General features: G+C 50.8%; 4 protein-coding genes across 4 annotated transcripts; 3 read left to right on the top strand and 1 right to left on the bottom strand.

Moving 5' to 3' along the window:
* The first annotated feature begins 998 nt into the window (after positions 1-998).
* LOC101775744 (nicotinamidase 2) lies at positions 999-1959 on the top strand. Its single transcript, XM_004976235.2, has one exon. It carries the CDS (start codon positions 999-1001, stop codon positions 1602-1604), a length of 606 nt encoding a protein of 201 aa, XP_004976292.1. The 3' UTR covers positions 1605-1959.
* Positions 1960-7097: 5138 nt separating this feature from the next.
* Positions 7098-11645, top strand: LOC101775335 (serine carboxypeptidase-like 35). Its single transcript, XM_004976234.4, has 8 exons — positions 7098-7438; positions 8933-9040; positions 9152-9340; positions 9444-9532; positions 10014-10319; positions 10437-10582; positions 10917-11009; positions 11115-11645. Exons 1-8 carry the CDS (start codon positions 7171-7173, stop codon positions 11419-11421), a joined length of 1506 nt encoding a protein of 501 aa, XP_004976291.1. The 5' UTR covers positions 7098-7170; the 3' UTR covers positions 11422-11645.
* A 2708-nt stretch (positions 11646-14353) lies between these two features.
* LOC101774931 (ATP-dependent Clp protease proteolytic subunit) lies at positions 14354-17021 on the bottom strand. Its single transcript, XM_004976233.3, has 2 exons — positions 16060-17021; positions 14354-14727 (listed from the first exon to the last, which is right to left on the bottom strand). The coding sequence occupies exon 1, from the start codon at positions 16968-16970 to the stop codon at positions 16074-16076; it is 897 nt and encodes a 298-aa protein (XP_004976290.1). The 5' UTR covers positions 16971-17021; the 3' UTR covers positions 14354-14727; positions 16060-16073.
* Positions 17022-20860: 3839 nt separating this feature from the next.
* Positions 20861-25662, top strand: LOC101774541 (UDP-glycosyltransferase 82A1). Its single transcript, XM_004976232.3, has 2 exons — positions 20861-21484; positions 23459-25662. The coding sequence occupies exons 1-2, from the start codon at positions 20980-20982 to the stop codon at positions 24493-24495; spliced, it is 1542 nt and encodes a 513-aa protein (XP_004976289.1). The 5' UTR covers positions 20861-20979; the 3' UTR covers positions 24496-25662.
* Positions 25663-26959: the final 1297 nt, after the last annotated feature.

Genomic DNA, 26959 nt, shown 5'->3' with positions numbered 1-26959 from the left:
CAGGCCCGCATAAAAAAAGATTAATCTAAAGTAATAATGAAAAAATATTGTCTTCTACTATACTCAAAACAACATCATACGATGTATTGAATCAAATTCAAAAGCTACATTAAATCGGTGGCACAGTAGCTCATAATCTGAGAACGCGCCAATCCCAAACATTTTGATATAGAGGTACAAATAACTTTTTTACTTAGGAATTCACTAACTTTTGGGTGCTAGTAGGTATAGCTGACGGATTGATTTACATTGATTATTGGTTTTGTAGGGACAAAAGATAAAATTAGCAATGAACGAATAATTCAATCATAATTTACAAGTTTATGAAGTAAAAGCAGTGCAAAAAGTAGTAGGCTACCACATGTGAATGCGGTATACAAAGGTTAGTTATTGGTTTTATATGCAAGAAATAATTAAATATATTTTATACTTTCAAATAATGGAAAAAATATAATTTTTTAATAATGGAACTCACTCGATAGGATCGTAGCATCATCAATGTGCACGAGTCCCACCTGAATAGTACATGGGTCCATCATGGATCCCACTAAACAGTTTGTGGGTCCCACAATACATGGATGTCACCCCGAAGCCAGCCACTTTAGTATATCTAATAGATTACAAAATTACAGCCTACCATGCGCTATGTTCCTACTGTTCAGAGGCCAGGAACGGCCCTTTATGGCCACCTGCTGCGTGCCTTGCCTTACGGTCGTCGCGAGTCGATCTGCATGCGAAACCGGCAACGGGAGGCCTGGGCCGCTCGCTCCAACTCGCGCTCCTGCTGCCCGGGTGGGGGGTGTCCGGGTGTATCTGTCGCGTCTGGAAGTCTCCGGAGTCCTAGCTCCCTCCCTCTCGTTCCCCACTCGGCGGCAGTCGGCACCAACCAACCAGCACAGCCCACAGCCCAAACCCCTCCTGATTCCCTCGAGATCTCCCTGATCCGCGCACGCAGCCAGGATCCCACCTTCCACTACCGCCGGCGTCCCCCGCCCGCCATGCCGCCTCCAGCGCCCACGTACACCAGGTACGAGACGCGCCGGCGCGACCCGGACCCCCGCAAGGCGGCTCTCCTCGTGATCGACGTGCAGGGCCACTTCGCCTCGCTCGCCGCTCCGATCATGCCGGCGATCGCCTCCACCGTCGCGCTCTGCCGCAGCGCGGGGATGCCCGTCGTGCACACCCGCCACGTCGACCGAGACGACGTCCCGCGCAGCCGCCCGCTCCGCGAGTGGTGGCCCGGGGACCGCATCGACGCCGGCACGCCGGCGGCCGAGCTGCTCCCGGGCGCCGGGCGCGCCGAGGGGGACCTCGTGGTGGAGAAGAGCACGTACAGCGCCTTCGCCGGCACGGGGCTGGAGGAGGCGCTGCGGCGGGCGGGCGCCGAGGAGGTGGTCGTGTGTGGCGTGATGACCAACCTGTGCTGCGAGACCACCGCGCGGGACGCGTTCGTGAGGGGGTTCCGCGTGTTCTTCTCCGCCGACGCCACCGCCACGGCCAGCCGGGACCTGCACGAGGCCACGCTCGCCAACATGGCCTACGGCTTCGCCTACATCGTCGACTGCATGCGGTTCGAGGCGGCGCTGGGGAAGGTGGCCAAGTGAGGTGATCCGGGTGCTCTCCGCGCCTTTATCTGTGACTCTGTGTCAGTTGAACTGCATGCGCTTCTGGCTTCTGCATCGCGTTCGTGTGCGTGCCCAATGCATCCTAGTGATTGGGTCCCTTGTGTGTATGCTTTTTGAACACCAAGTCTTCGTTGGATCGGCCAACATTATGTACTTGTTCAGATTATGCTATCTGTGTTTCCTCCTTTCTGCAGATCCGATTATGCAGTGCTTGTTACTTGTTCACTGTTCAGATATCTCTTTGCAACCCAAAAAAAAACTTGTTCAGAACTCTGATATTGTGCTATTATCTGCCCAAATAATGTAAAAGGTATGTGGAGAATGATGTGCGGACTACCTGTGTGTTCTTTTCCTATCAGTTTTGTTGCGTTGAATGCTGATTTGATTAAGAAAGCTGTAGTTAGAGGTGAAATTTGGCGCCGCGTCATGACGTATTTGCTGGGCACAGTGGCACACCGCACACGCACAACAGCAGCTCATGTCCGCACCGGCCCAACAAACCTTTAGCAAGGCCCATGACCCATAGCACATCATGTGGTTTATCTCTTGTGAACAGCCCAGGTTTGGCCCTTCTTACAAATGTCACTAAAGTGGAGTTTATCTCATTGGTCTTATGCGTGTGCAACCATGTCGTTTGGCCCTTACAAAATATTACTAAAATAGAGTTTATCTCTTGTTATCTGCAAGGACTATATCTCAAAACTGGTCCAGTGCGTGTGCATGCAGCCATCTGGTTTTGTAGCCTGATGCACTTGCATCAACGCCGCGCAAAGCAAAGAGCTGATTACAGTCATAGATACAGCTTCCAAAATATTTTGAGCTCGGCCGTGTCACTCCACCTACATTGCGTCGTGAGTCGTGACCGATCACATTGCGTGCACATACCAAAAAAAAAAATCAAACTCATGGTCAACAGCAAGTAAGACACGTATACAAAGGTGACATGGACATGGTGTTCTCGTGCCACTGGACCATTGGTTGTCGGGGCTCCCAAACCACAGCAACTCGGCTGTCACTCCCCGGTAACTTGAGGTCGTTGTCACGGTGCCATCGTGTGACGGCCTAATAGAGAGATCGATGTCACACAGTGCAATACAGAATCTGGGGGTTTGGGTTTGAGGAGTGTTTGGATTTTTACTCTGGATTAAAATTCATGTCACATCAAATATGTGGATCAAATATGAGTTAATTATAAAACTAATTACATGGATGGAGACTAATTCCTGAGATGAATCTATTAAACCTAATTAATCCATCATTAGCACATGTTTAATTAATCCATCATTAGCACATGTTTAATGTAGCACCACATTGTCAAATTATGAACTAATTAGGCTTAATAGATTCTTCTTGCAAATTAGTCTCCATCTGTGCAATTGATTTTATAATTAGTCTATATTTGATACTTCTAATTAGTATCTACACATTCGATAGGAATTTAGGAATTTTAGGAACTCCTTAAAATCAAATCGGGGCTAAATGCAAATGCAAGGATGTACTCTACTGCGCTGGTAGTGTAGCTACGACGAGCCTACGAGGTAGACCTTGTCCTAATAGTGGTAACAAATTGACTGCTCCCATAATCAGACAACACGCACCTGTCACATGGGCTAGCGCGAGTTGGGTTGGCGTGGAGCCGTGGATACACGGAAACAGGGCGCGCAAACCCACTTTGCGCGAATCAACTTTTTACTCCCGGTTTGTTCGTTCTTGCATTGGGAAAATGACGTTAACGCCTGCCTAACCTTCCTGGCCGGCCGACCACCGTCATTGTGCACCCTCCAACTGGATCGCAGGTCAATTCACACACGGAGATATATGGGGAGAAGCAGCGAGCTAGCCACCAGCCAGCCATCACTTTGAGCTGCCGCTAGGGCTCGCCAGCGCGCTGCCGCGGAGCTCCTCCCCCCTTGAGCACTGCCATCACGCAGCCGCGCCTCCGGCATTTCGACCACCCACGCCGCTGTCGCCGAGCTTCCACCTCCGCCGAGCCCCTCAATCGCCAGTCCTGCCTGCACGCTGCACCGGTTGGTGACGCCGTCGCCGAGCCCCGGTACGAATCCTCCACTGCGCTTCGCCGAAAGCTCCTACGCGGCTACGCCACCATCGCCGAGCTCCGCCTGCGCGGCCCCAAGCGCGCGAATGCTTACTGCTACAAGCCTACAACCAACCAGGCGATCCAGGTAATCCTCAGTCCTCGCGCAGCACCCGTTCACCGACTTCTCTGTTGAGATGGCCCTCGATTTTAAAGCCGCGGCCGGATTGTTCCTTTTTTTTTTTTTGCAAGAATTCTATTCAACGAGTAGCGCCATGCTTGATCAGTCCCTACAAGAGATTAGCAACATATGTGCAGTTGATCAAGGAAATGTCGTTGCACTTGTTGAGGTTCAAATCGGTTTCAGTTGTGACGTTTTAGAGCAGGAATTTTCTCAGATGTCTAACTGTTCTGCGCTAGCACAATCATTTCGTTTGCCACTACAATATGACATGCGCACTAATTTAGTACTCCTGTGATAGTATCTCCAGATTCGATCTTTTATCTCTCATCTTTTATGTACTAATTTTGCTATTAATCAGATCTTGAATGTATGATCTCCCATTTCTTATGTAATTTCGCGAGTAGCTCCTAAATGGATATACCCGTTTCAGGAATTGTTTGGTACTATATTTCTGTCTGTACCTATAGTGCGAATTGGATGGGCGGGAACATTTCTATGCTCACTCCATAAAACTTTCGTGCGCTACCAGTATCCGCATCCTGCATTCCTGCATATGGATCATATCTACTCCTACGGTCGATTGATAAAGCAATGGAACTAATTGGAACATTACTTGCAGCTGATCATGAGCTGATTCTATTGTGCCTGGTTACAAATATTGCTTCCAGTGTGGTTTCGTTTGTTAGTTCCAAAAACAATTCGGTGGATTTTGATTTTGTAGCTAACTCTGCCTCGATGCTTAGTTTGAATGTGTTTCTCAGAGGTGCCTTCAGCAATATTCGAGGTTGTTGGAAGAAATTTTGAAGGCACCTTTCTTAAATTACAACTATACGTGTGCGTGCAAGCGATCAAGGAAATGCACTTGAGGTTGAAATTGTTTTTATGTTCGACCATTGATTTGTTTTTTTTTCAGATGTCTAACTGATCTAAGCGAGGACACTTATTTCAGTTGCTCACACGAAGCTTTCAACTTGTCACAGTGCAATTTAACGGCTCTTGCCTTTTCGTTATGCAGCTTCAAGCTAAGAGGAACTATTCACGGTCAAAGTCACAATGGATCCTGGGCAGCAGAGCTCCTCGTCGTCGACACCCTTCAGCGAAGAAGAGACGCAGCTGTTCTACAGCATCAGAGGAAGCATGGACGAGACTTTCCGGCTCGCCAACGCGCTCGGCAAGGTGGGACTCTGGGAGGAAATATCCAGGTACGTACGCGTTCCGGGGGTGTTTGGCCAGGAGGGGCTAAATTTTAGCCCCTGTCACATCGGATGTTTGGACACTAATTAGGAGTATTAAACATAGTCTAATTACAAAACTAATTGCACAACCCCTAGGCTAAATCGCGAGACGAATCTATTAAGCCTAATTAGTCCATGATTTGATAATGTGGTGCTACAGTAACCATTCGCTAATGATGGATTAATTAGGCTTAATAGATTCGTCTCGCGATTTAGCCTAGGGGTTCTGCTATTAGTTTTATAATTAGCTCATATTTAATCCTCCTAATTAGCATTCGAACGTGTGATGTGACAGGGCTAAAGTTTAGCCCGTGGCATCCAAACGCCCCCTAACAATGGCAATCGCTGCTGCGTTCATCATGGTTTACGTCCCTCCTGTGTTCTGCTCTCAATCCCCCTTCTCAGGAGATTCGAAGCGTTCGGGCATCGGTGGAGCCCCCAGGAGCTGGAGGCCAGGTTCGGCCAGTACAAGCCCAAGAGGCCGAGGAAGAAGCGCAAGCGCGCGGCGCAGGCGGATGGGCAGGAGCTGCAGGCCCAAGGCAGCAGCAGCGCGCCGCATCCGCCGGATGGGCGGGAGCAGCAGGCCCAGGAGCGGCTCGCGTGCAGCCGGAGAGTGGAGGAGGCGAGGAAGAGGCTTCTTGACGAGATCGACCTGAACGCGTTTTTCTCCGAGGAGAATAGCTGGAAGGGTGCCGTGATCTCGCTGAAGCTTGGGCGATCAGAGAGTGAGCTTGGAGCGTGACGTTGCAGGTGCAGGATGTACATCTCGGAGTAATGCGTTTGATCAATCTGTGCTGCAGCATTGTTCACTTTTGTAGCTAGCCATCTTGGTCGTTTAGCATTACTAGTAGTGCTCAATGTAGGCATGCAAGTTCTCCAGAATGAACACGGAGATGCTATTCAACGCTGAAACCGTCCCGTTTTTGGCATACTATCATGTCCGTAACTGTTCCTGGCAGCAGTGCCTCAGACTGCCGGCTGCTGCGCCTGGCAGTTACAAGCCGCTGACATCCCGCCACTACGCCCAATCCCATTGACGCACGAACTGCCAACTAAACTTCAGTCGCTAAATCGGTTGGCATTTTTTAATGTAGGAGCGCTCAATGCAAGACAATGACAAAACCAAATTGCATTCTCTTACAATCTGAATTCAGAACCTGGTCACGTGATAGAATCCTAGAAATCCTATAAAACCCCACGTACATAGTAGTATAAACAACTGCTCTGACACGCAGTTAGTAGGAATCAAAAGTTTGGATGTGAGCCAGATAACCAAGAAGGTACCTCCAATCACCCACTGTGGTTAGCAAATTCATTTCCTAACTGCCCCCGCTACGGCAACTTAAAAATGAAAAACATTTACTGCCAACCCCCTCGCCTCCACTTTATCCCCACCCCCACACGTCCTCCTCTGCTTTTAAGGCATGTTTGGTTCGTGCCAGGTTTACCGCGCCAAATATTGGTTACGATTAAATCATGGGCGATGCCAAAACCGGGGCACAGTAATGTTTGGATTGTGACCTTACTGGTAGTTGTCAAATATTGTATATAATGTAAGCATGACATGTGGGGTTCACATGTCTTGAATTTTTTTACCTCTAAATGTAGTCAACTAAGATTTTGTTTTGTAGATTTAATTGTAATAAGTATTAATACGCAAACATATTGTGAATTAGATTTACCGTTTAGGAGATATTATCGATCAAAGCCTATTAATCCTTGTTTTTGGGTATTCGTGCAGCTAATAAGCTGCTGCCACATAGCTCTTGGAGCTTCCGTTGGCTGCCAAATTGTTGGCGAGCGATTTGGCCGCCTGTGTTTTTGCGCGCGTTGGTTCTGTGGTGCAACTAGGAGGAAGTTGGCAGCTTTTATCAAAAAAAAAAAAGGAGGAAGTTGGCAGCCAATGATCGGCAGGCAACCAAACCCAGGCCAAATTTTGAGGGCGCGCCAATTTTTTGGAAGGGTCACAATTGGTAACCAACCAAACGTGCCCTTAAAACCGCCCTTCCCTCCCCCATTTCACCACTCCCCCCTCAAACGCGCAGAGGCAGAGCACATCGCCACACGCCACGCTTGCCCGTAGAAACGACCATGGCTGTGGCTACGGCCATGGCGGTGCTCATGCTCGCGCTGGCCACGGCGCCGGACTCGGCCACCGGAGTGTCCCCGAGGAGCCCGCGGCCGGAGGCGGACCTCGTGACCGGGCTGCCCGGACAGCCGGCCGTCGGGTTCAGGCATTACGCCGGCTACGTCGACGTCGGCTCGGGCGGCGGCGGCAGCGGCAAGGCGCTCTTCTACTGGTTCTTCGAGGCTGAGCGCGAGCCGGAGAAGAAGCCGCTCTTGCTCTGGCTCAACGGAGGTACGCACGACTTGAGCCTCTGGCCTCTGGGGTTGTTTCTTCCCTAGCTCTGTAGATCCCGTGATTGTTGCCCATCTCTGATTCTTCCATTTGCTTCTCATTTCACAAACGAAAGGCAGTGACATTTCAATGAAACGTTTGTTTGTTTGCAAATATAGTTGCATCTCTAGGCAGTGACATAGGAATATGATTCCTCAAAAAACGTGATAGTAATATAGGATAAACAGAAACCGTCACATATAGCGGTAGATGACACGAATCCAAGTAAAAACTGTAGGATCAGTGATGTTCTCGCATTCATGTTTGTTCTTTCCACCAACGAAAAATGCGTCGGCAAGTCGGAAAGCACAGGCCGTGGCCCCCCGTGTGGTGGTCACCGTGCTGCACCGGAAGAACGATGCTTTCCGGCAGCAAAAGCTCCCCAAAGCAAAGCACCAGGATCCACAGGGGGAGAGGACGAGAGGAGCCGAGAGCATGCGTTCGGATCTCGGGGCAGGCTGCAGAGAGCAAAGCCTTCCCTCCCGGCGCAGGAGAAAAGACGCTGCGAAAGAGCAAAAGAAGGCTCGACGCCGCCGTACGAGCGGTAAGCAGGGCCCTGCGCCCTGGTCCTGGAAGAGAGAAAGCTTCGCTGTTCCGGCCGGCCGGCGACCACGGAGGGACATTGCGAGTGCGATGCAGTTTCTCGCCCCCGCACCTGCGCTGCAGCAGCACTGGCGACACTGTTAAGCCATCAGGCGACCAGATATTGTTCTCTCTCTTTCGACTTGTCCTTTAGCATTCCTTCACATGGCTGTAGCTCTAGGGGGGCCAATGGGGCACCACCACCACCAAAGGACGGCACAGTAAAGATAAAAAGAGGGATTATGAGCCGTAATCCTAGATTATATTATATGATTTAAAGTTGATACCAATGCACGTGAGCATGTGTTCGTCTGAAACCAAACTAGAGAATCCAAGTCTTTTGTCATGACGCTTCACGCGTATCATTCAGTCTCAGACTCTGTCAGTCAGTCAGAGTTATTACTTGCTATATCTCCTGACTTCAGTGATAATCTTCTTATCTGCAGTTGATAATTTGTTATAGTCCGAAAAGAAAGGGTAGTAGGCATTACTGATTGCACGGAAGTACGAGTCTTTGACGCTTTGACCGCCAGGGAAGGGCAGAGCGGCCTTTCTGATTGGCAAATCAGCTGTCTCGTCGCCCCGCTCTCCGCTCTGTCCTCACCTTTGCATTTCTTTTCTCCTGCAAGGCCAAGGCCTCGGTATAGACAGTGCCCAAAAAGCCTACGCATCTAGCCTGTAAACAATTCCCATAGGCGCCTCTGAGAACTGCAGTAGCAACCAATGGAGGAACGGATAAGGACACATAAGGCTGCCCTTGTGGCGAAACACTCGATCGCTACGAATGCACTGTAGCAAGCGCGTGATCGGACGATGATTTTCCGTTCTGACTGATGCCTGTGATGGTCTGAAGAACGCGACGTGCCATTGCAGGGCCTGGATGCTCCTCTGTTGCCTACGGCGCCGCCCAGGAGCTGGGCCCGTTCCTGGTCAGGAGCTACGGCGCTAACCTCACCCGCAACGCCTACGCGTGGAACAAAGGCAAGCAAGCAACATCAAAGCACAGTTTTAAGTTTTCTGCTGCTCATTTGAATTCTGAATTTTGGATGAATCTTGTGTGACTGGGTCCTTTCGATTGCAATGGTTTCTCAGCCGTGAACCTGCTGTTCCTGGAGGCGCCGGTGGGGGTCGGGTTCTCCTACACGAACCGGACGGCGGACCTGCGGCGGCTCGGCGACCGCGTGACGGCGCAGGACTCGTACAGCTTCCTCCTCAACTGGCTCGACAAGTTCCCCGAGTTCAAGACCCGGGACTTCTACATCGCCGGGGAGAGCTACGCCGGTAAATCAGACGGCCCAAAACCTCAGTTTTTTTCTTAAGCTGCATCATAATCTGCGATAAAAAGAAAAAACAGTGACACGCCTCTGCATCGCGCTTTTTTCAGGGCATTATGTTCCCCAGCTCGCGGAGCTCATCTACGACGGGAGGAAAGGGGCGAGCAGGGAAAGAGCCATCAACATCAAAGGTTTCATGGTAAGCTTTGCCTAAGGCCTGAGCTCCCCTTACGAGGAAACTTGACAGCAAAGCTGGGGCCCCTTAAGCCTGCAATCATGCCATTAGGATTACTACTAAGCAGCCTTAGCTCAGCAAATCGGCCATCAGTTAGTATTCTAGAAAGATAAAGCGGAGACGGAAAGGAAAAGAGAGAGAGAAGTGAATCAGTGCTGCTGCGCTGTAGTAAAAGTAGATGGCAGACATAAGCGTGCATGCGGATATACCCCGCCCTGGGAGCTTTACCGCTTTAGTTTTAATAATCCTCCAATAACCAGCATGGTAAAAAAAAAAAAGCGTGGTTCGTGACAAACCCTTTTGCGCCTGCTCTGGCAGTAATAATTTCACGCATGCTCCCTAGAACTCTAGTAAAAAAATAAAAGTAATTTCATGCGTGCATTGTTCGCCGCTCTGTCGGAAAAGCAAAACCATTTCTGCTGCTGACGGGGCGATGGTGTGGCAGATCGGGAACGCGGTGCTGAACGACGCGACGGACCAGCTGGGCATGGTGGAGTACGCTTGGAGCCACGCCATCATCTCCGACGAGCTCTACTCGGCGGTGCGCCGCGAGTGCGACTCCTTCAAGGAGGAGGCCGACGGCGGGCGGCCCGGCAAGGGCTGCTCCCCGGCGCTCCGCGCCTTCCTGGGCGCCTACGACGACATCGACATCTACAGCATCTACACGCCGACGTGCCTGCTGCCAGCCGCCGCCGCCAAGCCCCGGCGCCCGGCGAGTCTCGTCGCCGCGCCGCGCCTCCTCTCCAAGCATGTACGCTGCTCTCTCTCCCCACTGTCCTTGAACACGACAGGGCACAAGTTAAGATGTGACTGGCTGATTGGTTTTCTCTCGTCTGCCTGGCTGCCCGTGACGTTGGGGCACCTGCAGGATGCGTGGCACAGGCTGAAGCGTGTGCCGGCGGGATACGACCCGTGCACGGAGGCGTACGTGACCAAGTACTTCAACCGCGGGGACGTGCAGCGCGCGCTGCACGCCAACCGGACAGGCCTGCCCTACCCGTACTCGCCCTGCAGGTCCGCACGCCCGGCTTCCGCAGTCACTGTTCTTCCCTCTCTGCATATGCTGCCAGCCTACGTCCGGCCCTTCCAGCGCGCGTGCACTGTTTACCTTGTCGTCCACGGTCCACCAATTACTCATCCACCAGCCGCCATGAATACGTTTATCAGCAGCAGTGCAGCACCGGCCAGTTCCTTCTCAGATCTGGCGCGGTTGCAACTTGCACGCGCATTGACTCCTCTGCTTTGCACCGGCTGTAGCGTATTTTTCGTCTCCTGCGAAGCTGCTGCACGGTTTCAGCATCCGCTCTGACGGAACGTAACGGTTGTTTATTGCGTGCCTGTGCTGCAGTGAGGTGATAAGGAAATGGAACGACTCGCCGGCCACCATACTGCCCATCCTCAAGAAGCTCATGGCCGCCGGGCTGCGCGTCTGGGTCTACAGGTACATGACTTCGAGCATTTCCTTTTTCTGCCATACTACTGACGGTGAGCCATGTCACTGATGAACTGAAAACCCCGCGATGGCATGGCATGGCACGTTTTGCAGCGGCGACACGGACGGGCGGGTGCCGGTGACGTCGACGCGGTACAGCATCAACGCCATGGGGCTGCGGCCGCGGGAGAGGCTGAGGGCGAACGCGTCCGCCGACGCGGTGGCGCAGTGGGGCGGGTGGCGGGCGTGGTACTACCGGCAGCAGGTGGCCGGGTGGGCGGTGGAGTACGAAGAGGGTCTCACGCTGGTGACGGTGCGCGGCGCGGGCCACCAGGTGCCGCTCTTCGCGCCGGCCCGCTCGCTCGCCATGCTCTACCACTTCCTCCGGGGCCAGGACCTCCCGGCCGCGCGCACCCGCTAGCCGCCGGGGAGCGAGCTCTCCGGCCCACTCGCTGCGCCAGCTGCTGAAGTAGCAGGAGTAGATCGTTTTGCTTAGCTACGAAGCTTGAGCTTGAATGGGTTATGTGTTGCGTGACTGTATTCCCCTGCAAATCTTCAACGGGAAGGCAGATGTAAACGTTCCATGGAATCCCCTCCTAGCTCCAATATGCAACAAGGCGACAAAGTAGCCATCTTGATCTTTGATCGAATCTTGCTGCAAGCAGGCTGTATACCAAGCCCTCACTGAGAGAAGGGGCAGGGAATACGTCTTGTACGTGTCAGCTGTAGTTACACGTCTTGGCCGCCTCTGCCGATTTTCTAGGCAGGCGGCTCGCGGCATGTTTCTCTGATCAATTATAAACACAGAAAACAGCCACTCTCCCAGAGCAGCATCTGAAGCACAGAACCAAGAATTGTGCGCCAACCTATCAACAAATACTCTCCTTTGAAGGGTGTTAAAATTGGGTAGTTTAACCACAAGGTACATATGTTTCGTCATCCCTATAACGGAGTGGAAAATTGCCCAATGGAAAACTGGTGAAAAATAGATATAAGCTATCCATTCAGAATCTTTGGCTGCGTGACACACATCAAACAAGCACCAGATTCCAGTCAAAAGCATTTGAGGCTAAAAAAGAAAAAAAAAAGATGTCCAAACTGTTGTAGAACAACAAAGAAGAAGGCAGTAATGTAAGCCCTGGTGCTCAAAATAACAATCAGAAATAACAGGTTTAAAATGTAACATGCTTCCTATTAGAGTTCATGATTCATCTTTTATGTTAGACCGGTGCAAACTTCATTAAAATCTCCAGCTCACACGACCATCCATCTGGAACTCAAGGCATAGATCATTGGTTGAATTGAACAACAAGTTGGGCGCTTCTGCAATAACATCGTGGAGTCGATGCGTTTTAGTTCAACTATTCTGTCTGCCAAATAGCATGTAGCATATTTGAAGGGTATCAACTATCAACAAATACTCTAATTACAAGGGAGTTAAATTAAGTAGTTTAACCTCAAGCTACAGATGTTTCTTCATCCGCAGAACAGAGCATGGAAAACTTCCAATTAGAAAACTGAAACACAAACAGCAAGCAGCGCACTCAAGGTACCAGAATCCAAAACTGGTGTTAGAGGCTAAAACAGAAAAAGAAATATCGTTCAGACTATGGTATGGGCTCCAAATTCCAAACTGTCGTACAAGAACATAAATGTAAGCCCTGGAGCTCAAACTAAAATCAGCAATGACAGATTTAAATGTAATATCCTATCGATGTTCATGATTCATCATTTATGTCATACCGATCGATGAAAAGTCCATGAAAGTCTCCAGCTCAAGGAACCAAAATCAAGAGCACATCATCCATCTGGAACTCTAGGCATAAATCAACGGTCAATTCGAACATCTAGTTGGGTGCTCAGATATTCCTGAACTGCAAGAGCATCATGGAGTTGATGTGTCTTATTTCAGCTGTTTTACCTGACAAGCAGCACATAGTCTGTCCCATACTCAAAGATAAAGGCAAACAAGAAGGTAAGACGTTAGTGATATAAGTAGACAGTAGTTTCAGATTTTTAAAGGATTCAGTGTCTATATACCACAAATCCACATGTACACAAGCCAAACGATTAGGGAGCTGATAATAGTTGCAATGAGACTAGGGAAAAGAAAGGAAGCTTAAAATGCACGCCGCAGGCGTCATCTATGAAGCCATACATGAGTCAAAGGATGCTCCTTAAAAGAGCTCTTAGATATATCCTTGGGCCTTATATGGAATTATTGGATCTGATCTAAGTATCTAAGCCCTAAATAGAACAAATACTGCTGCCAGCATCTCAGACTGTCCCATATGCAGTATTACACTATTTCTAGTCTTGGATCCTAGAAAGCTCCAATTGAGCCCAAAACTGGCACAACCTGTCGATCTGCTAGGCTAGTGTCAATGGGAGTTTCATAGAGGGTTTCATGAGCATTAATTTCCATGCCACATCACCAATTTTGCTGACTTGGCAAGGTATTTATGAGGAGAGAGAATGAGGAGTTTCATCATATGTGAGAGAAGTTTCATCCCAATGACACTCAACAGGCACAGTTACCTAATTCTCAATCTTGGTAACTGTGCACTGAGACTGGCCTTATACTAATTCAGGCATTGTACTCAGGAGTACAAACATGCGTTAGCTCAATTTTCAGTTTATCAAAATATTAGATTATTTTAACGATTTGGTCTGTATAGCAGGACTACCCTCAGTTTCATGTGCCATATTGACACATCATAAAGACTATACAAAAATATTCATACATAATAGATCCGGTTAAAAGGTTGACTACTAATATATGTCAAGGTCTCTTCCAGTTTCTAGTATAGAAAATTGAGTATCCGGTTGTTCCCCCAGGCCCCAGAAGAAATGAAACGAAAGCCTCACTCAGTTATAGATAGAAAACGGTATTTGAAGTCAGCCCCTCACTATCAAGTGCCATGCACCAAACAAGTGGAAGAAAAAACTATGAAGTACAGAAGAATGACTCGGTACTGATGAATTAACTCGACATAGCAGTACCACCATTGCGCTGTGTTGCAACAAGCCCCCATCTAGATCTAGTTGATCAAATCTACTGCAAGCTGGCAGTGTAGCAAGTGCTGACACAGAACAGGGCAAGGAACACGTTTTGCTGTAGTTACACGGTCTGAGGGCTGCCTCTGACGATTTCTACTCAAGCAGCTCACTGCATTTTTTTTCTGAAAATAAACACAGAAAACCACCACTCACCAAAGCAGCATCTTCAACCCAGAACTGCCAACTATCAGCAATATTCTTCTTTGAAGACTGTTGAATTGGGTAGTTAACCAAAAGATACAAATGTCTCATCATCCACAGAACAGTGTGGAAAACTGCCCCAACAGAAGATCGAAGCAACACAAACAAGCGATGCACTCAATTTTTGGGTTGCGTGATGAATGTCAAAACAAAGTACAGATTCAGAAATCAAAGCATTAGAGGCTAAAAAAGGAAAAGATTGTTCAGACTAGGTGCTCAGGAACAACAAAGCAGCAAGCAGTAATGTAGGCCCTGGCGCTCAAAACAGAATCAGAAATGGCAGATTTAAAATGTACTATGCTTCCTATCAGTGGTCAGGATTCAGCTTTTATGTTATATTGACCGCTGAAAACTCCCATTAAAATCTCCAGCTCACAAGACCAGAATCAAGCACACATCATCCATCTGGAACTCTAGGCATAAATCATCAATCGAATTGAACATCTAGTTGGGTGCTCAGATATTCCTGCAATAACATCATGGAGTTGATGTGTTTTAGTTCAACTGTTCTATCTGCCAAACAGCACTTAGTCCTTACAAAAAGGTAAAAGCAAACAAGAAGGCAAGACATTAATGATATTAAAAGATAGTAATTTCAGATTTTTAAAGGATGTGGTGTTCATGTATTATGAATCCAAATGTACACATGTCAACTGATAAGGGAGCTCATAGTAGTTGTAATGAGAAGACTAAGCAAAAGAAAGGTAACTTAAAATGCAGGCTGCTATGAAGACATACATGAGCTAAAGGATGCTCTTTAAAAGAGCTCTTAGAAATGTCCTTGAGTCTTGCTATGAACATCAGGATTAGATGGAACTATTGGACACGATCTAAGCCCTAAATGAAACAAATATTGCTGTCAGTACCTCAGATTGTTCGTTCAGTGATATGCAGTTTTATCAGTGCAAGGTCCTAGGAACAAGGAGGCCCTACTAAGCCTAAAACTGCCAAAACCTGTTATAGTCTGTTACACTAATACAGGCATTGTAGGCAACAGGGAAACTATACTCAAAGTACACACATGCATTAGCTCCATTCCAGTTTATCAAAATATTGGATGACTTTAACCATTTGGTCGATATAACAGCACTACGCTCAGCTTCATGTGTCATACTGGCATATCACAAGGACAGCACAGAAATATTCGTACATAGGAGATTCAGTTTAAAGGTTGACTACTATTATATGTCGGGGTCACTTCCAGTTTCTAACATAGAAAATTGAGTATCCAGTTGTGCTACCAGAAGAAATTAAATGAGAGGCTCACTCAGTTATAGATAGAAAACTGTATTTGAACTCAGCCCCTCAAAAAAAAAACTATCAAGTGACATGCACCAAACAAGTGGAAGAAAAACTCTAGAGGATGACAGAGTACTGATGAATTATAGAACTTACTTGAAATACTAACATCGCATAATGCTCAAAGTCAAAACACAACTAGAAACACCAGGGAATGTGCAATGATAATCATGAAATGGTACTCCAAATCAGGGCCAGTACAAAATGCAACCCAATGTTGCGAGGTTGTGATTACTGATTTTTATCCTTTATAAACAGAACTGATTGAATCCAGACAAACACTTTAAGCCTTTAACAATGCATCTATCATCAGTTTTCCACAGATGAAGGCTAAAACCACGTAGCATTCGTTATCAGCAACAGATTAATCCAAGTAGCAAAACAACAGTGTAGCTACTGGATAAGCCCAAGCAGCCAGGAAATTAAGTTATTCACCTCATGTATGAATGAAACCTTAAATCCAACAGGACAGCTAAAGGAAACGCAAAAAGGATTGCACCTTGTGACAATCCATCACGCCGATGATGGCTCCTCCGCTCCCTTATTCTCCCCATTTCCGCCTCCACCGAGGTTCGGCGGATCACCGCCAACAGCATCAGACACAAGCGAGACAGGGCGGTGCTCGATGACCTCGTCGATGAGCCCCCAATCGTGCGCCTCCTCCGGGTCCATGAACATGTCCCGCTCCATGCACTGCTCGATGCGGTCGATGGCCTGTCCCGTGTGCTTTGCGTAGATCTTGTTGAGCCGGTCCCGCACCTTGAGGATCTCCTTGGCGTGGATGGCGATGTCGGAGGCCTGCCCCGACGCGCCGCCGGAGGGCTGGTGGATCATGACCCGCGCGTTCGGCAGCGCCCGCCTCTCCCCGCGCGCCCCCGCGGCGAGGAGGAGCGAGGCCATGGAGGCCGCCTGGCCGATGCAGAGCGTGGTGACGGGGGAGCGGATGTACTGCATGGTGTCGTAGATGGCGAGGCCCGCGGTGACGACCCCGCCGGGGGAATTGATGTAGAGGTGGACGGGCTTGGCGGGGTTCTCGGACTCGAGGAAGAGCAACTGCGCGACGACGAGCGAGGCCGTGTCGTCGGAGATGGGGCCGTGGATGCAGACGATGCGCTCCTTGAGCAGGCGGGAGAAGATGTCGTAGGCGCGCTCCCCGCGGGAGGTGTGCTCGATCACCATGGGCACCAGCCCGTACTCGCGGCGCGGGGTGTAGCCCGACGCCGCCGCAGGCGGCGCGTGCGGGGAGGAGGAGGAGGAGAAGGCCCGCGGGGCGACGGCGGCGAGGCGGCGCAGCATGGCGGCGGCGGCGCTAGGGTTTAGGGGATTGGGTTTGGGCGCGGCGGTGACCAGGCGAGGCCGGGACGGGAAGGTAGGGGGTAGAGTCAGACGAGTGGGGCCAGGGGGGCGCATGGTGGGGTAGGGTGGGATCCAAAAGGAGCCATGGTGGGGAGCGGGGGGAGGACAAGGTGAGAGTGAGACGGTGGAGGATCAAATCTTGTGGGCACTATTCACATAACCGCAACCGCAAGGTAGGGGGAGAGAATGACCGGAATGAGGGAGGTGGGTGAGGCTGTCATTGGTTTGGGTTTTTTCGTGGGCTGGGCCTTTTCGGTTCCCTCGCTAGAGAGGTTGGGCCCATAGGAGAAGATTGGGCCCTTTGGGAAAAGAGATTGGGCCTCTCTCGGTCGCTTCGAGCGAGGTTGGTTGGTCCAGTCGGATCTGGGCCGGCCAAACTTGTTGGACGAGGCATGTGAACAGTGAACAAGTGATAAATGATCTTCAATCAAATAGTTTTTGCCGAATAAATTGTTGATATATATGGCATTAAAAAGATGAGGCAGAGATGAAAGAGGGTTTCCATATACAATTCTACATCGATCATGACATGACATTCATGGTGTGATGAGTGCTCACTAACGCTGAAGTTAGATGTCCATATCACGATGTGTGCTCAAAAACCTTGCCACATCAGTCAAAATCGCTATGATGTGGGTGAATACAGTGTATCGCGACACTTTCAAAAGTTGAGAGTTGTGGTCTTGGCGGCTCCCAAGTTGAGGGATACAGAACTAGTAGACCCACCGTGTTTGGCTAGTTACCATAACTTTTGCCGTACTTCAATTAAGGTGTGGCTAGCAATTTATTAACCATGCCTTATGTAAGGTATTGTAAATAAAGTGTATTGCATATGGGATAGAGTTTGCTAAGTGTGGCGTGAACCAAACACCTTAGGCAAATATATTTCTCAGCTCCATAGGCTCAAGGATGTCTGCGCACACTTGTAATGTACGTGTTTGCTAACAAGTGGCCAATATGGTTCTCTCCTTGAGGAAAAAGGGCCTTTGTACTGCTGCACAGCAACGGGCCAATGCCCACTGCTGCAAATGTAGCAGCACGATGAAAGTGGGCACTGGGCAGGCGCATCTCTGCCCGATTGCCATTTTATGGAAGAGAACGCTTTACATTTGTCTAGCAGTTTCAGTGACGTCTTTTAAGCTAGTGAACGAGAACGATCGTCCAATCAATTCATCAAACGGATGAACATAGCCGTCCGCCTTAACTAGTCGGCTCTCGCCTGTTAATTTTTCCGGTGTTTGTGTTCGCGCTACGTCGCCGGTGCTAGTAGTGTAGTACAGCGTGCAATAGTAGTGATCAGCACATATCGCCTCGTTTCATGACCGGATTTGGACACGGACACGTCCGTGAAAGGAGAAAAGAACTTCCTGACGACATGTACACATGCTCAGAGCTTTAATAAGAAGAAACCTGACACAGTATATTCCTTACGGATGCGAAAGTGAGGGTTTGAACTCAACCGTATGAGTATGACAGCAGCGTGCTAGCATCCAGTTCACCGAGACTGTGAGCCGGTCATGTTCACACGTGTGTTTTCATGCACGCTGCACGGCCTTATCTGTCGCGCTAGCCCCTTTTCCTTTCCGGAAACAGCCTTATCTGTCTCGATGCATATGCTTAACCATACGTCCACATACACTCCCTTCGAAAAGTCCGCTTCGTTTAAGCACGTTTCGATCTTTTTCTCCAAAGGCTACGTACACTGCACAGAGCTAGCCTACAGCCAGACCTACGGCAAAAAGCGAGTTATATAAGCAGGATTTTGCATGGGGATGACGCTGCGGTGGTCGGCACACAGTGGCGCCTGAGCAAGGGAGCACAGACCGAGCTCCGACCACATAATCTGGCAATTTCCCGTACCCCGGTCCCATCGGCAAAGCGGAAAGGCTCATCTTGCAGTCTGGCACGAGCGCAATTCCACCGGGCCTGTGGTCCTTTCGATATGGCACGCATGTAGTGGCTTGCTATTTTAAGTTGACACATCGAGCTCCCCGCTGGTCATGATCAGCCGCCTGTCCTCCTCGTGGCAAATTGCATTGCCCCGCGTAAATGCAGAACAGAGACGTGATTGGCCAGTACTAACACAGCATGAACACTGCAAACCGTGGATCCGAACACGCCCGGGGATCTGTACACTTGCGTAAATAGGCAGTAACAGGCAGTGTTTGTATTTTGATCGATTTCTGCCGCCGGGGGTCAGGCCAGGTGCTTCTGACCACCTAACATCCCCGCGTCCGTGCAATTTCCACGACAAGACGAGTACGAATTTCTTTGAGTAAGAATCAAGCCATGTCCGATTCAAACAGCTGACATATATAATCGAGTGTCGGAATATTTGAGCTAGATCTATATATTTCATTTAATCTCAACACCCACGATTAATGCTAGGTGGTTAAATTGGTTAATCATAAATAGATTAAGGAGTATCTTAACCCACTTAAATAGGTGGACTATCTGTCCACTAATTGAGAAGTTGAGGAAGAGAGAAAGGGTGCCACACACGCACGCTCGCTCGCCGTGCTGCAGCGCGGCGCAGTGATGTGTGGGCTGAATTTGGTTCGGTTTTGCAGTTTTTAATCACGAGTTGATAACTAATAATTGATGTTGTGTCACCAATGACTAGTAACGGTTGGAGGTTACTGGTAAGTGATGGCTGGTTAATGGCTATCAATCACCTGTAACCGTGTCCAAGTTTGTTGAATTATGTCTATAAAAAGATGCTCATACTCTGAGGGGGTGTTTGGATTCTGGAGCTAAAGTTTAGTCCGTGTCACATCGAATATTCGGAGGCTAATGAGAATGACTAAATATGAGTTAATTATAAAACTAATTACACAAATGGAGGCTAAACGACGAGATGAATCTATTAAGCCTAATTAATCCATCATTAGCAAATGATTACTGTAGCAACACATTATCAAATCATGGACTAATTAGGCTTAATAGATTTTTAGCCTGCAATTGGTTTTGTAAATAGTCTATGTTTAATACTCATAATTAGTAGCTAAACATTCGATGTGACAGGAACTAAAGCCTGAGGATCCAAACACCCCCTGATTGACGCACATGAGATAAACCACTCTCTCTTCCCTTTTTGCTGTTGCCCGTTGCTACTTTCGCATCTCCGTCGCAAGCCTTTGCGCGCACAAAGCTTGCGAGAGAGCGCATCTTCTGCGCGACTGCTCGCTGCGAACGACTATATCCTACTACTTCTTGAAGGCCGTTCGAGGGACTGCGCTGCACCAAATCATCACTGCATCGACTTTGATCGACTATATCGAACAGCTTGAACCGAAGTTTCAGAAAAGCACAATGTTTGATACTTCCAGTTCTGGGAACGACACATCCATTGCCTCCGACAATGGTCCTACCCCTCAGTACACTCCGAACCTTTTCTGGTTCTTTTGTTCCATTCTGTTCATGATTAAAATTATGTTAAACATGAACACTTGCACATGTTCTGGGCCAATCACAATAATCGTGATTTACTTAATAATATTCGGAATTAATATATACCCTAAAATGCCTAAATTTCTAATATAAAGGAGCAGTAATTTACAACTCGGCAGTCGGCACACATGCTTCACGCCCTCGGCGAGCCACGCGCGCGCGTGCTGCGAGCTACCGCCCGGCGACTAGCTAGCGCTCGCCGTGGTCGCCGCCGGACACGGGAGGGAACGCGAGCGCGACCGAGTTCCTTATGCTTGGTTTCGTTTTATTTTCTATGCACCAAAAAAGCCCGCGACGAATCTTCGAATCACCTGGGGGCGACACGGGCGGGAGGCCGCGCTATACGACACACTACCATACCTGATGAGATGTACGCCAACTCGTTAGCGTAACCTGCCTCGGATAGAAGAGGTTGGAAAGCCCCTAAGCCCCCACTAAACAAACGGGAAGGTGAGCGAGCCACCCGGACAGTGGCGCGGCGGCTATAAAACCTCGCGCACGCTGCGCTCGGTGCCTCGCCAATCCCAGACCACGGTGAAGCCAGCCAAGGAAACCCCCCTCCGTAGGCCGTAGCCTTCGTTCACGGACGAGGCTGATCGATCGAGACGTCCGCATGGGGGCCGAGGCGGTGACTACCCACCCGGGCGTGCTGCTCGTGCCGTTCCCGGCGCAGGGCCACGTCACGCCCATGCTGCAGCTGGCGCGCGCGCTCGCCGCGCACGGCGTCGCGGCCACCGTCGCCGTCCCGGACTTCATCCACCGCCGCATCTCCGGCGGCGGCTGCGCGGCAGCAGCCTGCGGCGGGGTGGCGCTCGCGTCCATCCCCAGCGGCATCGCCGAGGACGGCTCCGGCTCCGACGCCGCCCCGGGGTTCGCCGTCATCGTGCACGCCATGGAGCACCACATGCCCGCGCACCTGGAGCGCATGCTCACTTCGCCGCCCCGCAGCAGGCCGCCGGTCGCCTGCGTCGTCGTCGACGTGCTCGCGTCGTGGGCCGTCCCCGTCGCCGCGCGCTGCGGCGTCCCGGCGGTCGGGTTCTGGCCCGCGATGCTCGCCAGCTACCGCATCGTCGCCGCCATCCCGGAGCTCATCGAGAAGGGCCTCATCTCGGAATCTGGTACGATATAATAACACGCATACTCGCAGTCCCGCACGCACGCGCCTTACAGCTTCCTTGTTCCGAGTTGCACCGGACATGTAACATGCTAGAGTTGACCTTGCGATGGAGGAAACTAAAAACAATTGAGTTCCTTCGTTCACCTGTGCATATGCTTGGCATGGTAGCGAGCTGACCACAGGGCTAGCTTCATGCATGAAACAACTGTTGGTTGAGATCCTTCTGGAATCTGGATTGTGCCGCCGGGAGGCACGATCCTGAATCATAGGCTCCGACTAGTGCTATACAAAGGCTTCCTAGGAACGTAGAAAGTTTTCCATGCATTGTCTAGGAGAAACCCCCTCGTTTTAATTTTTGCGCAAACTCCATCTCAGGTAGTTGCCACATAACTTTCCTCGGATAAAAGTGTTCCCTCTTTCCTTTATTTTCACCTGGGATTTCCACTCACTAACATAATCTGCCCGACATCGCAAAGTAATATAAAGAATCAGAAGTGTATATCCACCACGGAACAAGTGGAAATTGGTATAAGCTTTAACAAAAATGAACAAAGCAAGTCTGTCTTTTTCTAAAAAAAAGGTTTGCTTCTTTGTTAACCCTAGGCATGCGAGCCTGCAGTTTTGTTCTAGAGAGTAATGTTAGCAAAAGAATAATGTGAGCAAATGCATGTCATTACACACACACACCATAACAGTCTAACTCTTTTTAAAATCTATGCCTAGGGCAAGCTAATTAGTTCAAAAGTAGACTTATTATCTTGTTAAAGGAGCAAAGAAAAACAAACTAATTAACTTGTCCTATACCCAGTATTTTAAACTCAGATAGGAGGGTAGCACTTTTTTCGTCTTATAAAATTTCAAAAAGTTTTGAGTGGTACGTCCAACTGGAGCATGTGACAATAGAAGTACGAAGTACCACTCGTACGCTTACAATGTTCCTGCCAGCTGCTCACCCAATCACTCGCTAGCTTTAAAGCTGATGTGGAGTGGCACGTCGCATGATTAGACTTGCCAAGCTTGTTACCTTCTCCTCCTTGAGCTCAGGCGTTGCGACTTGCGACAGCCGAGCCGGGCGAGAGAGTGAGGGGCCCGATCTTTCCTTTTCCGTCATCCTTTTGGCGTCGGCCCCATCCACCCAACCACTCACTCTGGATCCGATCCGGTCCATCCATCCATCTGACTGGCTGGGCCAGACCCACGTTCTTTTCTGCCATTTTTGAGGTGCGCCTCCGGCTCAGTTTTGGCCCAGCAGGATCACATCCACATCTCGCAAAAAAGTTGACTCATCTCCCTCAGCGCTAGTCGACACGTGATGTGCTCCTACCTTTCCTTACAGGTCCAGCATGATTTTTTTTCGTTTTTAAAAGTACTCCTTTTTGTGCTGAGATTTTGAAAAATATTCTGTTCCGGCACGATCTCCTGCAATGCGTCTCGGAGTGGATAGCGAAGAATAATTCGGTCACAGACAAAAAAGAGGATGCCAAATAGGAGTATCTCCACGTCCCCTTTGGAGCCAGCACGATTCTCGGTGCTTCGGTGGCCATGATGCAGAAAGAAACGGATCGGAGTTAGCCGTGCCACGAGGAGCAAAGTGTGGTCCTGACCCTGATCTGCACGACATGATCGGAGTTCTAGATGTATAATCTTCCTACTAGTAGTAGTCTAATGGCACAGTATCAGTCCGGGAATTGCAAGCACTCGGGCATCTGGATTCTGGACGGACGGAAGAAGACAGCTGAACACGTTCTGGTCCTCAACTCCCCATGCGATTGGCCCAGAACTGAACACGTGCGGTGCGGAACCGAAGGTGACGGGGCGGCGGCCGGTGCCTCGCGACACGCGCGGAGATCGTCGCGATCGAGCACGTCGTCGCATAGTACCTAGGAACCTTGCACGGTTACCATGTACTTTATCGCCGTCTTTTCTGTTCCCCTGAACTAACAGCTCGTGTTATTTTTCTTTTCGTGACGTGAAGGTACACCGATCTCGTCGAGCGACTCGTCCGACGGCGACGATGAGCAGCAGGACGCCGGCGACCAGATGATCCGGGGCCTCAAGATCCTCCCTGCGCAGGTGGAGCTCCGCGCCGGGGAGCTACCGTGGCTCGTCGGCGACTCGGCCACCCAGAGGTCGCGGTTCGCCTTCTGGCTCCAGAACTTGCACCGCGCCAGGAGCTTCCGCTGGGTCCTCGTCAACTCCTTCCCGGGCGAGGCCGGCGTTGCCGCCGGTGATGACGTGCACCGCCTCGCGCGGCAGAGTCCGCAGGTCCTCCCGGTTGGGCCGGCGCTGCTTCCCGGCGGCACGAAGCATCAGCAGCAGCAGCCGCCGTGCGGCAACAACAACGACGGCAAGAACCCCAGCATGTGGCGCGCGGACTCGACGTGCATCGGGTGGCTGGACGCGCAGCGCGCGGGGTCGGTGGTGTACGTCTCGTTCGGCAGCTGGGTGGGGTCGATCGGCCCGGACAAGGTCCGGGAGCTGGCGCTGGGGCTGGAGGCCACGGGCCGGCCCTTCCTGTGGGCGCTCAAGCGCGACCCCTCCTGGCGCGCGGGGCTCCCCGAGGACTTCGCGGAGCGCGTGGCCGCTGCCGGGCGGGGCAAGTTGGTGGACTGGGCGCCGCAGGAGGACGTGCTCCGGCACGGCGCCGTCGGGTGCTACCTCACCCACTGCGGCTGGAACTCCACGCTGGAGGCGATCCGGCACGGGGTGCCCCTGCTGTGCTACCCGGTGTCCGGGGACCAGTTCATCAACTGCGCCTACATCACGGGGCCGTGGGGGATCGGGCTCAGGCTAGCCGGCGGCATGACGTGGGGCGACGTGAGCGGCAGCATCGGGAGGGTCATGGACGACGCCGGCGAGGGGAGGCGCCTGCGGGAGAAGGTCCGGGCGCTGAGGGAGCGCGTCGTGGCGGCGGAGGCGAGGCGCGCGGCGGACCGGAACGTCGGGTCGTTCGTGGACGAGGTCAGGAGGGAGCACCCGCTGCTGATGCAAATATACTGTCATCATCCCTGAAAGAACACGAGCCAATGCAAAACTCTCAATTCGCTCCCTCCACATCCGGAGTGCCTGGTTCCTGCAACGTGTATCGCCGCAACCGGATTCGTTCACCCGTCGCCTCCCCGACAGAAAGTTCGGCCGCCGATGGCCGGAAGGTGCGTGCATTTCCACTCCTCCACGCACGCAGATCGGAAAGAACCGGCCGTGAAAACTACAGTGCTCGTCCAGTGCGCGCAGGATAGGATCGCAGCAGCGGCCGGCGTTCCGACGTGGTTGAAACTGGAACCTGGGCGCCGTCGCAACGTGATTTCTACGCATGCACACGCTTTTTACAAGTGCTGGCAACAAATAGACATGGCTCGTGCACGTAACTCGCTAGGGCATGATGATGATGATCCCATATCCTCCGGGAGAAAGATCAGACGGGGATTGGCCGACGCGTCCAAATGCTCAAGAAAAAAGAATCGCCGGAGTGGGGTGTATCCTGCTGTTACTGAAGGCCGAAAAGCGTAAAGGACTACGAATAGATTGAAGGGGCACTTCACTTCCGCACTTGTTTATTTGTGAAGTTGTGAGTTGTGACCGACTGACCGAGACCTGAGAGCACCCGGGCGCCAAAAGGCAGCGACGGCCGGCCGCTAGTGCTCGCCGCGGACTACTAGGATAGAATGCGTGATGCCTGATGCGGCCAGCTGCTGCGCTGACACGACGGCGAGGGATTCCAGGGTGCCTGGCGTTTTCCATGTGCTCGCCAAGCCAACCGGCCAGAAGCGAGATTTGTTGCCAGGCATCAGGCAGCGCAGCAGCCGGCATCCGCCAGGAGGCAGGAGCGGTCAGGAATCCCAATCTAGATCGTGGCCGTACGATCCAGCTTTCCCACCGTTTTGATTGACACGACTTGGGCTCGGGATTAGACTTGAGACGCCGCGTGCTCTCGACTGTTATGTACTACTTACGTCGGGCTGGGCCGTCCAGTACCGGCCTGAGTTTTATATCTAAAAACAAAAGTACCGTCTGGACAGTACAGCCTGCTGGTCTGTTGAATTGTGTCGTACCATCCATCGTTGCCCCGGCTTGGCCAGGGATTGATAGGCCGACAAATATCTGGGGCCTGGGCACTACGTTCAGAGAAATTAGATCCAAATCGTACTCTGATTTTAATGTATGTCATGTAACTTTCTACCCCGGAGTGTAATATGGCTGCTCATACTTTAGCTGCTATGGCGCTTAGTTGTAGAAATGGATACTCCCTCCGTCCCGAGAAGACTACATTTCTAATTTACTAGCAAGATGTCCGTGCGTTGCTATGGCGAAACGTGCTTAACATGTGATTTTTTTTCTTTGCCTGAATCTACATATATTTTATTATTATTTACATTCTAGTTTCCACGTATTCTTTATCTCCTTCCGCAGATTCCTAATATCTCATTACCGATACTTCGTTGTTGGGGCAAAAGCTGTGTGAGACCGCCCATATACGCCCATATCTCTTTTTTCCCCTCTTTCTTCTTCCTTGCGAGATGCAAGCCACCTGCAATTTTTGTCTGCTCCTTCCATTTTCTCCATGAGCAGAGCTGCAGATCGATAGCTACTCCATCCTTCCTCCAAATTAAAGCACCAGATCAACAATTCCCCCCTCCAACTTCCTACACAGGGAGGATCGAGGCCACCACCACCTCCTCAGGCCGCATCGAGGCCACCGCCACCCCCATCAAGATGCTCGTACATAGGGAGGCGGATGGACATGACGGTGGGGCTCGCCCGGCTAGCGTGAGGCTAGGCGAGGCGAGGCCACCTGGTCCCTGGCTGAGGCAGGGGTGTCCGGTGCTAGGTCACCGGCGCGGGCTAAAGACAGGGCAAGCTGGCGAGGTTGCAGGTGCCAGCCCTGGCGCAGCCGGAGACAGGGGTGGCCGATGCTAGGTTGCCGGCACGGGGTGGAGCAACGGTGCACGGCTAACAGAGCAACAGGCGGCGGACGAGAGAGGGAGAGTGTCAGGATGGATGAAAAAGAGAGGAGGGGCAGCGACGGGCACGGGAGGCAGCGGACCGATAATTCATCTGGAAGGGTCCACCCGTCAATGATAGAAGTTGGACTGAACTTTTTCCGTCAATGATAGAAGTTGGACCGAACTAAAAAAAGTGGGCAGAAACGTTTCTCACTTAATAGTAGGTATAGATTGATGTATATGGACAGAAATGCATTTTTAGACCATGTATTCGAGTCTAACTGTTTTACTGTCCCATCGATTTGGATGGACGTGATTAATGGATCGCAACATTCCAACTAAAAAAACTCGCTGCTGCTCGCTCAGCTCCGCTTGGAGGGCGAAGAACCACACATCTTATTTCTTTTCCTGTTAGTCCTTGCTCTAGGCAGCGGATCGGAGGACCGATCGGAGGGGATCGAACGGAGAATGATGATTTCGTGACGAGGAATCCTCGCTGAGGATGGCGACGGTCTATCCAGTCCTTGCCGATC

This window comes from Setaria italica, chromosome VII (genome assembly GCF_000263155.2).
Source record: "Setaria italica strain Yugu1 chromosome VII, Setaria_italica_v2.0, whole genome shotgun sequence".
Lineage (NCBI taxonomy): Eukaryota > Viridiplantae > Streptophyta > Magnoliopsida > Poales > Poaceae > Setaria > Setaria italica.
This window is presented reverse-complemented; position numbering and strand designations above follow the sequence as displayed.